Source organism: Callionymus lyra, chromosome 10, assembly GCF_982586985.1.
Source record: "Callionymus lyra chromosome 10, fCalLyr1.hap1.1, whole genome shotgun sequence".
Lineage (NCBI taxonomy): Eukaryota > Metazoa > Chordata > Actinopteri > Syngnathiformes > Callionymidae > Callionymus > Callionymus lyra.
In genome coordinates, this window is record NC_141827.1 from 27,780,455 (window position 1) to 27,797,349 (window position 16,895).

At 39.0% G+C, this 16,895-nt stretch overlaps 2 protein-coding genes across 4 annotated transcripts; both read left to right on the top strand.

Moving 5' to 3' along the window:
• The first annotated feature begins 89 nt into the window (after positions 1–89).
• On the top strand, positions 90–11,091 carry pfkfb2b (6-phosphofructo-2-kinase/fructose-2,6-biphosphatase 2b). 2 transcript variants are annotated; one of them, XM_087800357.1, is made up of 17 exons: positions 90–229; positions 452–524; positions 1,948–2,073; positions 2,312–2,408; positions 2,681–2,747; positions 2,885–2,959; positions 4,082–4,138; positions 4,243–4,367; positions 4,574–4,781; positions 4,862–5,008; positions 5,070–5,174; positions 5,245–5,374; positions 7,662–7,724; positions 7,783–7,847; positions 9,098–9,265; positions 9,649–9,671; positions 10,549–11,091. In XM_087800357.1, exons 2-17 carry the CDS (start codon positions 461–463, stop codon positions 10,616–10,618), a joined length of 1,590 nt encoding a protein of 529 aa, XP_087656483.1. In that variant the 5' UTR covers positions 90–229; positions 452–460; the 3' UTR covers positions 10,619–11,091. The 2 variants fall into 2 exon arrangements, with proteins under 2 accessions (XP_087656483.1, XP_087656482.1); XM_087800356.1 differs by lacking the exon at positions 9,649–9,671.
• Positions 11,092–11,604: 513 nt separating this feature from the next.
• yod1 (YOD1 deubiquitinase) lies at positions 11,605–16,895 on the top strand. 2 transcript variants are annotated; one of them, XM_087801418.1, is made up of 3 exons: positions 11,605–11,649; positions 13,129–13,345; positions 13,789–16,895. In XM_087801418.1, exons 2-3 carry the CDS (start codon positions 13,138–13,140, stop codon positions 14,481–14,483), a joined length of 903 nt encoding a protein of 300 aa, XP_087657544.1. In that variant the 5' UTR covers positions 11,605–11,649; positions 13,129–13,137; the 3' UTR covers positions 14,484–16,895. The 2 variants fall into 2 exon arrangements, with proteins under 2 accessions (XP_087657544.1, XP_087657543.1); XM_087801417.1 differs by lacking the exon at positions 11,605–11,649 and adding an exon at positions 12,285–12,318.

Genomic DNA, 16,895 nt, shown 5'->3' on the forward strand with positions numbered 1-16,895 from the left:
ATTCATTCTTCATTACGGTTTTGATTATTCTGAGAGTTACGGTAAGTATGATGACGTCACGGCCCACCTCGGTGCTGGAAGGAAGGACAGGAGTCGCCACAGCAGCCTGAGCACCGAGGACCAGCGGTGCTCCGCCACTCCTTCCTCCGCAGTGGTGCGTCCAACACCGGCCGTAGACTGTCGTGCAGGCGGGAGCGCATTGTCAGCAGGCGTCCATCTTTTATAGCAGGTATTAATACAAATATTCAGTGGAGAATTTAACACAAATGTAATGTGTCGCATGAACCTGATCACGTCCCTTAGTCTGGACTTATACGCGTAAAAACACAATATAGTCCCCAAATACATCTGCTTTTTTTTTTTTTTTTTTAACTATTTGGGTTTTTTGGGTTAGCAAGACAAACATAATAACAGTTCGCTTTATTTTGACCTGAATGTCTTATTCTATCAGTGCGGAAAAATGTCGAGCATGAGCAGAAGTTGTGCAGAAGCCAAGAGTGACTTCAGGACCACCGAGAAGAAATGTGAGTTTGAAACAAATCATCTCCAAGACCATTGTTTACTTGAAAATGTTAAATATTACTCTTAAGTTCGTCATTCATTAACATTTGTTTTTGCCATTTTTTCCCCATGTTTATGACAAACTTCAACACTGTTCACATAATAATTAAAGTTAATACATAAATGTGACAATTTGGAGAAGGTAAATTATTAAAGATCCACACTGTCTTCATAAATTTCCCAAGAGTGTGCAAAGCTTGTTTTTAACCCTTGTGTTGTCTCTGGGATAACTCAAACACATTTATTTTTTCCGGGCCATTGGGTCACCTTGACCCTCAGACAACACAAGGGTTAAAGAGAAGTCCTCACTGTTGCTCATACATTTAAAAGATCCATTAATTTGTCTGCAACAAAGATCAATACGTTTCAGTTTTGCTGAGTAACCTGATCAGAAGCTTTTATGTCATTTTTCTCTGAGTAAATGATAGTTTTTACGATGTTACTTTGGTACTCAGTAGTATATTAACATCAACAGGTTTTTTATTATTGAATCAAAATCTATTTACATCTGCTAACGTCGTGTCCTCATCTCAATATATTGCTGTAATATAATTTAATGCTGCAAATGTTAAACAAAAGTTGCCTCGGCAGGGAAAAACATGTCAATTCTAAATAAAGAATAAATAAATGAAAAACAAATCAATCAAAGTGTTGTTTGGGTATTAATACGTTTTTGGAGCTTTTTAATATTCATTTTTACTTCATTATTTTAGTTTAGATTTGTGTCTGGATATTTTTGTCAAAGTTAATAAATGAAATGGTAAATTACGCTGAGGAAAGTTTACTAAAAACATCACGGAACTGAGAGATAAATATTTTGAGTTTTGTCTTCAGCTGCTCTGTGTGCATTACATACGTAAGGTTGTGAGCAGGAAATTTAAAGGTCATTGTGGACATGTTAGTGCTTCACCTTTTTAACCATTTTCCACTTGAAAATACTTGGATACCTGATGGAAAAGTATCTTTTTAGGAAAGGAGCCTTTTCATTCCAAATAACACAAAATTGAGTTTTGTTAACAACACAATGTTAATTATGTAATTAATCGTAGTGTCTTAAAGATGTCAATGCTTAACATGGTTAGGTTTCTGCTATAACAAAACTTTTATTGTGTATGATTTAACATTTATTGATTAATTAATGCACAAATCTATTAAATACAAGTCTTTTACTAACACTATTGGTTTTATAATTGTAACGTGCATCTATCGTTTTTTTTTTTCCACTTGGGCTTCTGGGCTATTTTGAATATTTCCTGTTTTTTCGAACCAATGTTTTTTGTATGCATTACTGGTGTTTCTCTATCACACAGGATTGATTGATTTTTGCTGGAATAATCAAATGTCTAAGGTGTGTTGTGATGTTGTAACGCTCACGTCTCTGTGTAGCATGGGCGTCCTACATGACTAACTCGCCAACGGTCATCGTCATGATCGGTCTGCCGGCGAGAGGAAAGACCTACATGTCAAAGAAACTCACACGATACCTCAACTGGGTCGGGGTTCCTACCAAAGGTGCAGAACCTCTTTTATTTTGTGTTCCTGAATTGTGCATTCATTTGTGGAAAGTAACTTAGCTTGATTCTAGTTGCAAGGGTGTTTAGAAGTCATTTTCTAAAGTCAAAATTACTGTTTTATACTCGTTTTGTAACGTGATCAAATATAAATAATATTAAAAGGAATAGACGGGGGTTAAATTAAGAATTGAAACTACATGTTAAAAGTGTTCTAATGTATGTCGTATTTGTTGCAGTTTTTAACTTGGGTGTATATCGCAGAGAAGCCGTCAGGTCGTACAAGTCGTACGATTTCTTTCGCCACGACAACCAAGAGGCCATGAGGATACGCAAGTACGTCCCAATGTTACCTTTTTTATTTTGATCCATGACATTGTCTGGAGGACCTGAGCTCTCACGAGATCACGTGAGCGCTCGCCACAGATTTACACGGTTAGATTCTGACCCACATATCAAACAAGCTGTCGCTGTCACTCTTGATTCTGACTCCCTTGAGTTCTGCCTCTCTCTCCAGCATGAGTCATTCAATATCATCATGAAAAGAATCATTAATGATTGATTTTACATGTGTAGTTATTCATTTAACAACATTGTGTTTCCTGTAGACAGTGTGCTCTGGTGGCTCTGCAGGATGTGAAGTCGTACCTGACGGTGGAGGGAGGTCAGATCGCTGTGAGTTCACTTCTGTTTGAAGACGCCGTCGTGTCTCTGTGTGTCTGTGTTACGACCTGCTTATGAACGCATCTGCCTTGATGAAAAATGGTAATCCTGAAGTGTCCCAGAAACACTGACCTGCAGCCTTTCGACAGGTTTTCGACGCAACGAACACGACAAGAGAACGGAGAGACCTGATTCAAGACTTTGTCCGAGAAAATGTCTTCAAGGTGGGTCCATTGAAATCAGGTTCACTTAGATATTTGGTTGTTAAACTTAAACGTGTGGGTGAAATGGTAAATGCAACTTTAAAGGGCAGCTAATCACATGTTTCAAATGATGAAGTCTTCCTCTCCAAGATGCAGTCTTTCATTATGATGATGTTTTCAACTCATTACTTTATAAAGTTCTCCCCCGTCTGAAATCTGGGCGAACAATAGGTTACGAGAGCGGGAACAATTATGAAGTAATAATCGCTTCACTCCTCCAGCCAGCTGTAATCATACCCCACTTTGTTTGTACAACGAGTCCCTTGAAAGCGGATTGGTGATGCACTGTGACAAACCTTGATGCTTGACCAGTCACAGCAGAGTGGGTGTGGTTATTTTAAACAAGATTTGATCTCCAGACAGACAAGTGTTTTCAGTGGGCGGGGCTTAAACACATTTTCTAATGTAAATATTTCAATGAAAAGAGAGTTTTGTACAAACAGACACTGATGATACAGTAGAGGTCCAACATCTATTTAAGACACTTTAATCAACGCATCAGTTGACCTTTTATCCGTGAGACCTTAACCTAGGTGATAGATATGTCTTGATTTTAATCATCTTCAATCTCTTTGTGCTGATTCAAAAAAGTAAAAAAAAAAACTGCTTTTTGGGGCTGAAGCCAAACGTGGCGGGAAATTAATTCCATGTTAACATATCCATGCAAAGAAATCTGTTCAATATAGGATGATCCGTATATTAGTCCTGAATAAATTAGTACAAAGAACGAAGACTTATTTTGAAACAATAAATGATCCAAAAAGTAGATCAGAATAGAAACTTCGTTCTGCACTTTAATGTTGTAGAGATACAAAGATGACAAAAAGGTTTATTTTTAATAAACAAAACATTTGTTTTATGTATGTTTTTCCTTTTTAACCTACACGCAAAATTAAATGTATTAATATAAGAAATAGAAGTGCTGGCTTTTGTTGATTACACAGCCAGCTTATCTCAACATCAAGACACCGACAATGTAAATCCTTAAAGAAGTCAAGTTTACAAAATCAATCAACAATTGAACAAACAATGGCCTAATAATCTGAGTTCATGTTACACATGTAACACTTGTTTTTCCTGCAGGTTTTCTTCGTGGAGTCTGTGTGTGACGACCCCGAGGTCATCGCAGCAAACATTCTGGTACCGTCTCTCGCTCCGTGACTTCTGGCAGAACTATAAACTATTTATAATCCGCCCTGTGTTATGCAAGCAGCTCCACATTGTTTTCATGTGTTGAATCTCAGGAAGTGAAAGTTTCCAGTCCAGATTACCCGGAGAGGCACCGCGAGAGAGTCATGGCCGACTTCCTCAAGAGGATAGAGTGTTACAAGGTCACGTATCAACCTCTGGATCCTGACGAGTATGACAAGTGAGACAAATGGTTATATATATATATATATCATGGTATTTAGATGAATCATTAACCTCCTATTTTTACACATTGGTGTGAAACAACGTTTTCCCTTCTCTTGAACTTTAAAAGTTTGTTTACCAAAATGAATCAAAGACGAAAAGGTTGTGTGAAGGAATTAAAGTTTAGAGGATGAAGAGGATGTCGCTCTGTGTCGCCTGCAGGGATCGTTCTTTCATCAAAGTGATGAATGTCGGGCGGAGCTTCCTTGTGAACCGAGTCCAGGACTACATCCAGAGTAAAATCGTCTACTACCTGATGAACATCCACGTGCACTCGCACTCCATCTACCTGTGTCGACACGGTGAGAGCAACCACAACATCGAGGGCCGCATCGGCGGAGATTCGGAGCTCACTCCACGTGGGAAGCAGGTGAAAAAAAGAGAGAAAAAGATTTTATCTTCCTAAAGTGTCTTTGAAATGATGAGGTTTCTCTCCTCTGACATCACTAGTTTGCACACGCTCTCCACGACTTCATCAAGGAGCACGAGCTGTCCGACCTGAAGGTCTGGACCAGCCAGCTGAGGAGAACCATACAGACGGCAGAAGAGCTGGGCGTCCCTTATGAGCAGTGGAAGATTCTCAATGAGATCGATGCGGTGAGCGAGTGAAGACGCATTTAGACGAGTGTGTTGGATACTACAACAGTTTGTGTTGCAGGGTGTGTGTGAGGAGATGACGTACGAAAAGATCCAGAGGAGTTTCCCAGAGGAGTTTGCTTTAAGAGACCAGGACAAGTATCACTATCGCTACCCGGGAGGAGAGGTCGGGCAGCGGAGATTGATTTGATTTGCCTGTGGCTGACTTTGCTAAGATCCCTGTTGTGGGTGTTTAGTCCTATCAGGACCTGGTGCAGCGTCTGGAGCCGGTCATCATGGAGCTGGAGAGACAAGGAAATGTGTTGGTCATCTGTCACCAGGCTGTGATGCGCTGCCTCCTTGCCTACTTTCTGGACAAAAGTGCAGGCAAGAAGAATGTTTCAGTACATGTATGATTTAGGGATATCAATGTTTACTACTTTTCTACATGTGTAGTTGACGCTTGTCACCATCATGTAAACGGCTGCACACAGTTGCGATTTATAACCACTAGAGGGGTTAATTTCCTATTAGAACACCTGCTAATCCCATTACAGCAAAGCCCTTCTGTTAGTTATCAGAGAAAAAAGGATTTATTCTTGTAGAGCCAACATAACAGATAAATCATATATCTTCATATACCTTATGAAATCCTTTACTTTTCCCAAAAACTGTAAGCCTAATGTATTAATCCTTTTACTTGCTGACCTTGAAGCAATAATGCACACAGAAATCAGTTTGTAGATAAACAATGAAGCCGCACCACAAATCAATGTATTATCATTCCATTAGTGACGTTAGTATAACTCCATTAATCACGTAGTATTAATCCTTGAGACACTGTAGTATTACTCCACAAGTCAATGTAGTATTGCTATGTGAGTCACCGTAGTGTTACTCTGCAAGTTACCATTTACTTCTCCGCGAATCACTAGTATTACTCTGCAAGTTACCAAAGTATTACTCAACAAGAGACCATATAATTACTCCACGGGTCACTGTAGTATTACTCTGCAACTACTCTGTGAGTCACTGTAGTATTACTCCATGAGTCACTGTAGTATTACTCTGCAAATTACCAAAGTATTACTCTGAGTCAGTGTAGTATTACTCCACGAGTCACCTTGGTATTACTGTGTAATTCACCATAGTATTACTCCACAAGTCACCGTATTATTACTCCACGAGTCACTGTAGTATTACTCTGCAAGTTACCAAAGTATTACTCTGTTAGTCACTGTAGTGTTACTCTACAAGTCACCTCAGTATTACTGTGTAATTCAACATAGTATTACTCCACAAGTCACCGTATTATTACTCCACGAGTCACTGTAGAAATACTCTGCAAGTTACCGTTGTATTACTCCATGAGTCACTGTAGTATTACTCTGCAAGTTACCGTTGTATTACTCCATGAGTCACTGTAGTATTACTCTGCAAGTTACCGTTGTATTACTCCATGAGTCACTGTAGTATTACTCTGCAAGTTACCGTTGTATTACTCCATGAGTCACTGTAGTATTACTCTGCAAGTTACCGTTGTATTACTCCATGAGTCACTGTAGTATTACTCTGCAAGTTACTGTTGTATTACTCCATGAGTCACTGTAGTATTACTCTGCAAGCTACCGTTGTATTACTCCATGAGTCACTGTAGTATTACTCTGCAAGTTACCGTAATATTACTCCATGAGTCACTGTAGTATTACTCTGCAAGTTACCGTTGTATTACTCCATGAGTCACTGTAGTATTACTCTGCAAGTTACCGTTGTATTACTCCATGAGTCACTGTAGTATTACTCTGCAAGTTACCGTTGTATTACTCAATGAGTCACTGTAGTATTACTCTGCAAGTTACCGTTGTATTACTCCATGAGTCACTGTAGTATTACTCTGCAAGTTACCGTTGTATTACTCCATGAGTCACTGTAGTATTACTCTGCAAGTTACCGTTGTATTACTCCATGAGTCACTGTAGTATTACTCTGCAAGTTACCGTAGTATTACTCCATGAGTCACTGTAGTATTACTCTGCAAGTTACCGTTGTATTACTCCATGAGTCACTGTAGTATTACTTTGCAAGTTACCGTTGTATTACTCCATGAGTCACTGTAGTATTACTCTGAAAGTTACCGTAGTATTACTCCATGAGTCACTGTAGTATTACTCTGCAAGTTACCGTTGTAGTACTCCATGAGTCACTGTAGTATTACTCTGCAAGTTACCGTTGTATTACTCCATGAGTCACTGTAGTATTACTCTGCAAGTTACCATTGTATTACTCCATGAGTCACTGTAGTATTACTCTGCAAGTTACCGTTGTATTACTCCATGAGTCACTGTAGTATTACTCTGCAAGTTACCGTTGTATTACTCCATGAGTCACTGTAGTATTACTCTGCAAGTTACCGTTGTATTACTCCATGAGTCACTGTAGTATTACTCTGCAAGTTACCGTAGTATTACTCCATGAGTCACCGTGAACTTTAAACTTTATTGACACAACAGACTATCTGCATCACATGACCAGGTTCCATGACACTTGCAGGCACGTTGGTGAGAAACGTATGTGTTGGCGGTTTCGATTATCTGTGTTACTTTTCACCCATGTAGATGATGACATCCCTCATTTGATTTCATACTGAAGCTTCTGTTCCTTCTCTACTCTGCAGATGATCTTCCCTACATGAAGTGTCCCCTCCACACCGTCCTCAAACTGACCCCTGTGGCCTACGGTAGGACACCAACATATACAGGGCAGAACTTCTAGAACATTTCTGTCTGTCCTTGCAGGCTGTAAAGTGGAAATGTTTTACCTGAACGTGGAGGCAGTGAACACACACCGAGACCGACCGCTTGTGAGTGCTGCATTCACGTGATTGTTCTGAGCATGATGCCAAACGTGGTTCCTAGTTCTGCTATGATGCAACCCCCTTGAGCAGCCAGCTGCTCCTCTCAGCTTCTGGTTGCAACAGCTGATACATGACTTGAATGGAAGCAAGTTTACTCCGCATGGCTTTTTTTTGTTTTTTAATCCATCTCGGCGCGTTTGAATTTGCCCGGTATATTTTATTTTTGTTCTTAATTCTCTCTGAAGCAGATGTTTGTTTAGGGCTTTAATATTATTTAAATGGCTTGACTTTAATTACTTTTGATCTCAAAGATAATCCGAATGTTATTGTAGATTAAATAATCATGACCTTGCCAAAGGGTAGAGCACATACAGTCAAGTCCACTTTTATTCTTGAAGCACATTTGAAAACAACCAAGGTCGACCAAAGTGCTGTACATGGGCTCAAAAACGGATACAACGACGTACAAGACCAACAATGTCCAACTCAACATGAATTAAAAGCTGCAGAATAAAAGTGTGTTTTAGGTGATGATTTAAAATAAATTAATGGTCTGTGCGCTTCGGATGTGCCAAGGTAGAGCATTGAAGAGCAGAGGAGCTGCCACTGCAGAAGCTCCGTCTCCTCTGGTCTTACGTTTTGTTTTAGGAATGTATCAGTTCAGCCAGATACTCGTGTGCCAGGCCATTTAATGCTTAAAAAACAATTAAAAGAATATAAAAAATCTATCCTAAAACTGACTGGTAGCCAGTGGAGTGTGGCTCATATTGGCGCTTGCGCTTTCCAGTCAGGTGGTCCAGCAGCATTCTGCATATAGCCACTAAAATCCTGAGGTCATGTGACCTTATTAAGGCTGCTTTTATAACCTTCACATACTGTCACTGTTAGTGATTTTTCTTATAGTTTTTTTTAATCAAGTTTGAAATTGAAATATAAACATAACAATTTCAGAACCTTGGTAGAACATACTTATCAATACTACTTTTTTTGCATAATATTTTTACACAAATGATTTGACTCATTTTTTATTTTTTTAAGTATATCTCACAGTTGTTCTTCTTCATCTGGTTCCATCTTTGACTAATCAGTACAAAGACGACACTTGCTGGACAGCTGCGGTACTACAGTCACTATAAAGAATATTTCTCATCCAGTTTTACTCTCCGAATTGACAACAGATTTCTCAATATTGAAACAAATGATGTTTTTGGTTTCTTAGCATCTCCACCCTTCACCAAGCTCCAATTCTTCCCCAGGGTAAGATCCCGAGAGACCCTGCCGTCCTCCTCCGACGAAATAGTTACACTCCCCTCTGCAGTCATGACCAAGTCAAGCGTCCCAGGCTTTACAGCGTGGGCAACCAGCCATGGCTCCCACTGGCTCCCACTCCGTCAGCTCTGATGCCAGAGGAACGGGAAAGCCAAGTTAGTGACTGAGTGTAACAGCCACCATCAGTCCTCCGTCTAACGTCGTGTTTGAAACTAACAATGATGTTGTGGGATTTATTGTTTTGCACTGCTTGCATGATGTCTTGGCTGGCTTCACCTTGAATCTACAGAAACCCTTGAAACCCACTGACTCCTCGCTCAAAACAAGTCCAATTTAAAAACTGAAAAAACAGACATTACTGTTGATTTATATCGACTTGACTTCCCACTTGTTTACAGCGTGGAGTCAGAAGTCTTGACCTGAACGCCCTGCATGTTGAAATGATAAGAAAAAAATGTCTGTCGTGTTTGTTTGACGTGTTGCTTTATATCTTCTCCACATTTCTATCTGTCTTCCCACCAATATATTTATCCAACAGCATCAGAGAAGAAGCACAAGTCCGTGAGTCAACACTGTCCCTTCTTCTTCTTCCTTGATCATCCATCGCTCCTATGCTGTCAACTTTGTGTTGTTGTGTTTAACAATGTTTTGGGTTTGAAAAGATGTCTTCTTTAACTTTTACTGTAACCAAAATCTAGCATGATGTTATATACAGCATTATATATTCCAGTTTCAAATTTGAAACTTACTAAATTAAAAATACTGTCACTTGTTTTGTCTATTCCGTTTGCTTAACAGCTATGCTAGCTAACAGGTGCTAACTAGCGTAGCTCGTCACTTAAATTTACAGGCAGTTAGTGATTTATAAAAGTTGATTATTTTAACAGTGTATTCTTCTCATATTTTAAGATATAAAATGTGGCACAAATCCTACTATCCCCGCACATTAAAAGGATTGATGGATGTATGTCACATGCATTAGCCTATAATAAACATTAATCATTGGTTATTCTAATTTGAACATGTTTGCTTTCTCAATGTCAATATCCCATATTTACATTTTATAAATGTAAATACTTTTTGGCGACTTGAGTAAATAGCATTTTAGTCAACATATTAAGTTACAAATAAACAATAAACAGCCCTTTTTAAAATATATAATGTACTTTAAATGCATAGAATTGTATTAATATGATGGTAACTTGTTTATTGAGTTGATTTTAAAAACCTTCAAATGCAGAAACATGTAAAAAAATATGCAGAAAAATAAGTAAATACAATACAATAGACAACTTAATTTTGAAAAAATTCATAATGCAGGGTAAATGCAACAAAATAAATCCCAAAACCCTAAAATATATTGTGCTGCAATAATCGTATTCAAATGGTTAATGTGTGAAGTAATAAAACAAAAGTTGACGCTCTTTCTTTGCCGCAGGAGTCATTATGTGAAGAAATCGACTATGAGAGCTCAGAGGAAACAATCGACTGTGTCCGCTCCTGAATGAATGTCACTCAGCGTCAATGGAAGTGACTTGAAAACGACACTGTAGTATGGAAAGAAGCACCTTTACAATATTCTTGGCAAAGTATGCGCACACACTGGACGGCATAATACCTGTTGAAATATAAATATACAGTGAATTGTCTGCTTTCTATCGAAGCGCTGCATGAACCAAAGTTATAAAGTCCTACATTAGATGCTGTTATGACTATTAACAGTTTTGTGTTTCTATGGTTTCATTTATGAGTGTAAGTCATGCTTTGAAACCTCTATGTGCCTTCTTATAAAGAAATGATCTGGAAACATTTTAAAAATATGTAAGTAAGTAATTTGTATTTATAGAGCGCTTTTCTAGACCAGGGTCACAAAGCGCTTAAACAATCAAAACAATACTGAATAAAATATATACTGTGTGTAATCATTTGTGAATGTTACTGTATATGGATATTCCAAATAAATAAATACAGTTTAGTCAGTTGTGCCTTCTTCTTGATTTATAATTTTATTTGCCTGTTTCTCTCACTGAAATGTTTTAGATAGAATTAAAATAGATCAACTTTATGAATCCCTCTGGAGATCTTCTTTTGGAAATTGTTTATTTTAAAATTGTTAATATTACAATAGAACAGCAAACACAGGTTTAAAATACTTTTTTAAATCCTTCATTGTCCGGTTTGAAAGTGTTATTAAAGTGTAATTGAGGCCCCTGTTAAAAAGTATTGAACTAGTTTAGTTTATTAATCAGGACAGAGAAAAGACTTTTTCACTCCAATATATTAATCGCTTGTGATTTTTTTCTTTTTATTTCTTTTGGAATGGAAACTCGTATTACCCACTTCTATAAACTGCATACCAAATGTGTTATATTGTAATTTAAAAAAAAAAAAAGCTTCGTGCGCGAGCTTCTCCACTCTTCGGTCATCCGAATTCGAATATTTACGTCGACGCTACGTCATGACGTCACCGCCACATGCTGACGCAGCGCGTCCCTCTGTGCATGTTTATTGTTCTCTGCTGTGCTCAGGTCTGCAGAAGGTAAGGAAACTACATTTGCAACAAAAACTACACTTCGTCCGACAGTGTCGCAGCTTAACTTTCCACAGTTTAAAAACACGTCGTGTGTTTTTTGTCAGAAAAACCGACTCTTGATGTTTTTAATGTCAAGACGAACATGCTAACGTGAAAGAACTCATCGTGGTCCTAACATGCCAGTTCAAACGTATTATAGCCTCACACAATACTATTTACTCTTTATTACAAACTTGCTGTGTTTGTTTGTTTATTGTTTTGTTTTTTCAAATTCTGTCATGTCGTCCATGTCCTCTCACGTTTGTGATGAGTCACCTGGTCATGCTAGCAGCTTCTCATCGAGGATCTGTTGCATCCAAGTTTGAAGCACGTTGTAGAAAATGACGAGTCAGCAGAGAAACGAGCGGAGGTTCGAGATCGATGGCTTTTGTTTACGTCACGTGATCGACGGTTTACAAATTACCGATGGAACGTTACCGATCAAAATCGGACCAATCAGGAGGCGCCGTGTGCGCCTGCGTCATCGATGTGCCAATTAAGACGCGGGTTTTATTAATGGCAGTGAGAGGCGACGACATGAGACTATAAGTATATGAAGATAAGACGTTTTTTTTAAGTTCTGGCGGGTCAAATGACTCGAATATCGACTGTTCTTCATGTATCAATAAGCACAGGGTGAGAACATGAAATGGATTCAATGGTATCAAAATTCTATGAGATTCTAGTTCAATAATACAACTCTTTTTAATGAGGATTTAATTATATTTATTGACTATATATTATTATTATAATCTATGTCTGAATGAATAGCTGTAAATTAAACAACAACGACAATTTTCTGACCACTGACTAAATCGAAAAAGTTCTAGGTGCGATTAATACCCAAGAGTTAACGTGAGCATATTCAATTAAATATTGCTACAATAGTCATCAAATAAAAATTGAAAAAAAAACATCTATTTATTTAAAGTGTTTCATAAGGCATCAACAACATCAGTCAACGTAGTAATAAAGATATTAACCGGGATAATTATAATCAAACTGCGGACAAAGAGATTAAAGTTTTTTTCTTTAAATTCCCAGAAGTTTGCACAACTTTTTTTTTTTGAATTTTGTTATTTTATTTGAATACGTGTTTACATGTGATCCGGTGCTGCTAGAATTGTGAATTTCTCTACATAGAGAAAAATGAAGTATCTATCTACCTAGTTTTTTTCTTGTGCAAATACAAACGTTTATTTATGAGTCCTTCTTGTCCCAGATGGAACTAAAAAAAAAAAAAAGTCTCTAAAAACTAAAATTGTAGCAAAAATTGTAACAAAGTCAAAATTCACCAAAGTCAATGTCTCAACTGATTTATCAATTATTTTTGTCTTGTATGTAATGTGTTCTTCCACTCACTCCGAGTAAAGAATAAAAATAATAGCAAAAATATGCATCATGTACGACAAGTGGTTATTAACTCGTTCATTACTATTTGTATAGGAAGGCAGGATGTTGCGGCTTCGCTGTAAAACCAAAAACGGGAGCCAGATCATGCAGGGCCTGACCCACCAGTCCTGCGTGCAAGAGCTGAAGAAGAAGGTGGAGGAGCTGACCGGGATCCCGTGTGACGTGCAGAAGATCATGGTGGGTTACCCTCCATCCAGCCTGGACCTGCGCAACGGTGACGCTCATCTCAAGGACTACCCCATCAAGTCAGGTGAGATTGACCTGACTTAAGACTTGCAAGGTAATACTATGGTGTCATAGTTTACCAACATTTTTTTTGGATTCTTTAGGACATTAAATGGGTTCAACGTCAGTAAGTAAAACCAGAATTCATAAATAAGGCTTAAAGGTGCACTGTAGATTGATTTATCTGTTATGTTGGCTATTGTGTAGTATCTTTTTGAGGTGGTTCTACAAGAATACTTTTTTGTCAAGGATTAGCTGAAGTATCCTCTAGTGGTTATTTAGCGCAACTGCAATAGAAAGATGCCATATCAGAGATAAAAAAATATCCTTCTGGTAATCTGTTACATAACAGTTGGAAGATGCGGTTACACATGTTTAAAACATGTATGTTCCAGGGGTGACTGAAGTGGTGCCACTGGTGCTCATACAAATTATCATCCCATATTGACTCCAGTGTCTGGTTTTCAGGCGACACGCTGATTGTAGAAGAGGACAACAAACCCAAGTCGGTGGATCGTCCCGCAGTGACCTTGCCTCCTCGCCTGGACGTCGCCCCCGTCCTCAAGCGCCGCGTGGTCCCTGCCGACAACTCCTGCCTCTTCACCAGTGTGTACTACGTGGTGGAGGGGGGCGTCTACGACCCGGCGTGCGCCCCCGAGATGAGGGGCCTCATCTCGCAGGTGGTGTCGAGCGACCCCGCCGCGTACTCCGAAGCCGTTTTAGGCAAAACCAACGACGAGTACTGCTCCTGGATCCGACGCGACGACACCTGGGGCGGCGCCATCGAGGTGTCCATCTTGTCAAAGTTCTACCAGTGCGAGATCTGCGTCGTGGACACTCAGACGGTGCGCGTGGATCGGTTCGGGGAGGACGCGGGCTACCAAAAACGAGTGCTGCTCATCTACGACGGCATCCATTACGACCCGCTTCAGAAGGAGACCCCCGGCTCCGATGTCCCGCCCCAGACCATCTTCTCCACCGGTGATGATGTCATCCTGGCTCAGGCCCTCGAGCTGGCGGACGAGGCTCGCCGCAAGCGGCAGTTCACGGACGTTAACCGCTTCGCCCTGCGCTGCATGGTGTGTCAACTGGGCCTGGTGGGACAGAAGGAGGCCCGGGAGCACGCCAAGGTGACGGGTCACACCAACTTCGGAGAAGTTTAATCAATTTCATACCAACACCCACCAAACTTGGCCCCGCCTGTGTCAGACAAGTGTGAGTCTGCGTCCTCTACCTCACTGTGTCACTGACATGATGACGTTCAGTCTCAAGTCTGGTCAGTATTAACACGCCTGCTGAGTTCCGCCGCCATCTTGCTGTGAGACGGCACCGGAACAAAAACATGGTCCAATAAACACTTCCTGCTAACATCAGCACGACGGTGACTCTTCAGCTCGTCTTGTGTGCTGCCACTGACACTGCTCACTGTCTTAACCACCCACTGACTGTTACTCACGACTCTTGTCATTCAGCCTCTGATCGTTGAGCCGTCGAAAAAAACATTTCATTTCAGCTGCTGTGGCCTTCATCCAGATTAACAATGTCATTATCATCCGTTTTTTTCCGGTATCATCGGTTAGAGGTGCGGGAGAGGACTCGAGGTAGCTGCCAAAGTTATTAGTCTTTCACCTTTTTTCAAGGCAAAGGTTTTGTTACTGAACCTCAAAGTATATTGTGGTGTTGATCACATGTGAAGTTTTTTTTTATTATTATTATTATTACTTGGATAAATGGTGTAAAAAGTGCAACTTTGAAAGTGTGAACAACCATCGACCTTATTATAGCTTCAAAATAATGTGCACAAGCTAAACTTGACTTTAAAGCAACGCTACGGAAGGTGAAACATTTGTTTCTAGCTCCCCCTAGTGTCGGGGCGGTATAATTGCAATGAAAGCAAAGCCACCATAGTTTGCAATGTTTTTGTTAACAAACTAAGAAAAAGGCTCTTGTTGGGACGGCTCAACGTCTTAAAAAGTTCTCTCAGTACTTTAACTATTCTGGGAATTAATGCAAGTTAATTCCTCCGATGAAAAAGATTGAGTTCGATGACACTATTATAAAATATATGTTACAGAGTCATATTGAAGAATCATTGGATTGTGAACTTTGCCTTCTAGCTCAGCTCATTTTGTGACTCGCAATCGAGAGAACACCTGAGAACATGACTTCTGCAGTTATTTCTGTGTCTTTGAAGTCTATCATTATCAAGAAAATGTTCTCTCGCCATTATTTCAGGAATTAACCCTGGATAAATATTTTTACAAAGTCGCTGAATTTTGAGTCGCAAAACTCCCCATTTAAATGCGAAACAGGGTTTCCAAAAAGTCCACTCATACTTTGAAGTTTTTCACATTTTCTTTCTGAAGTGAAGTCAAAGTGTATTTTGAATTTCACCCAAACTCACTCACTAGTGAATGTACAACTTGCATTTGTTGTTAAATTTCATAAACTAAAAACCTTTATTACAAACAACTTTATTCACCCAAAAATATATATGTAGAAGATTTATTTGGATATGAACACCTCAAAAAAAACCTCTGCGACACCCTCTATTTAAATAAATGGCATAATAACGCCAATATGTAACAGAACACGAGACCTGGATTCAAAATAGTCTTAATAACTGGATTTCCATCCACTGTAGCAACAAAAAACTTTTTTTACTTGAGACAAAACAATAAGAAATAAACTTTAAAGATGGACTCAAGACAGTAACCAGAAGAAAGGAATTAATGACATTTTTATAAATATTTTGTAGTGATGAGATGATGAAGTTTCATGAAGCATGTCCGTATTAAGCCCCTGCATCTGAAAACAAGGATGATGACTCGTGAAGTTTTATCAACTGACCGCTTCATTTTAAATGCCAAAGTAAGTGGTTTGTTTTACTCTGACGACCCTTTAAACACATTTAAAGTGCCCATATTTTCTCTCGTTGATCTGATCACTTGTGTATGATTTTATTATTGTCATGGTGCTATAAGAGAAAAGTGTTTGGTTGCATTTACTGTATTTCTGGTGATGGTTTATTATAATCTCAGTTTGACTTTGCTGTTTTATGACGTTGCACAGAAGATCATTTTAGATGCACATCAGTGGAAAAAGTGTATTCTCACATTTTGTGTTTCAGTATCGGGAATAAGCTCTTTGAGTAGTTTTTTTTTACTTTAACCATTACATCACTTTGTGTTATGTTGTGTGTAGCTGTGTGATGTCATAACCACCTCTGCTGTTTTACGCTGTTACTTTTCTTTGACATCAAGCTGGCAAACGAGTGAAATGCCTTTTGTTTTTTTAACACTTACAAGTTCTCAAGACTACAAGGACAATAACGAATGTTGCACATAAAGCACTACAGGCGAACTGGAGTAACTTGATTTTAACAGTGTTGTGACACAATTAAAGGACTTTCTGTACACAATACTCTGACTCTGTATTCTGAAGATTGGTTTGAAGCAAATCGTGATTTTTTTTTTTTTAATTTTATTTGAGGTTTTAATCCGGCCAATTATACCCACTCATCTGATCAGTCCTGATCCCAAGTGAAGGATTAGATTGTTATTTTAAGGAACATC

Bases quoted from the DNA above. Each gene is read 5' to 3' on its own strand.
- pfkfb2b (XM_087800357.1), top strand. From the start codon at position 461: ATGTCGAGCATGAGCAGAAGTTGTGCAGAAGCCAAGAGTGACTTCAGG. The intron at 5,175-5,244 runs GTCGGGCAGCGG...GTGGGTGTTTAG, and splicing joins ATCGCTACCCGGGAGGAGAG to TCCTATCAGGACCTGGTGCA. The intron at 7,848-9,097 runs GTGAGTGCTGCA...ATTCTTCCCCAG, and splicing joins CACACCGAGACCGACCGCTT to GGTAAGATCCCGAGAGACCC.
- yod1 (XM_087801418.1), top strand. From the start codon at position 13,138: ATGTTGCGGCTTCGCTGTAAAACCAAAAACGGGAGCCAGATCATGCAG. The intron at 13,346-13,788 runs GTGAGATTGACC...TCTGGTTTTCAG, and splicing joins GGACTACCCCATCAAGTCAG to GCGACACGCTGATTGTAGAA.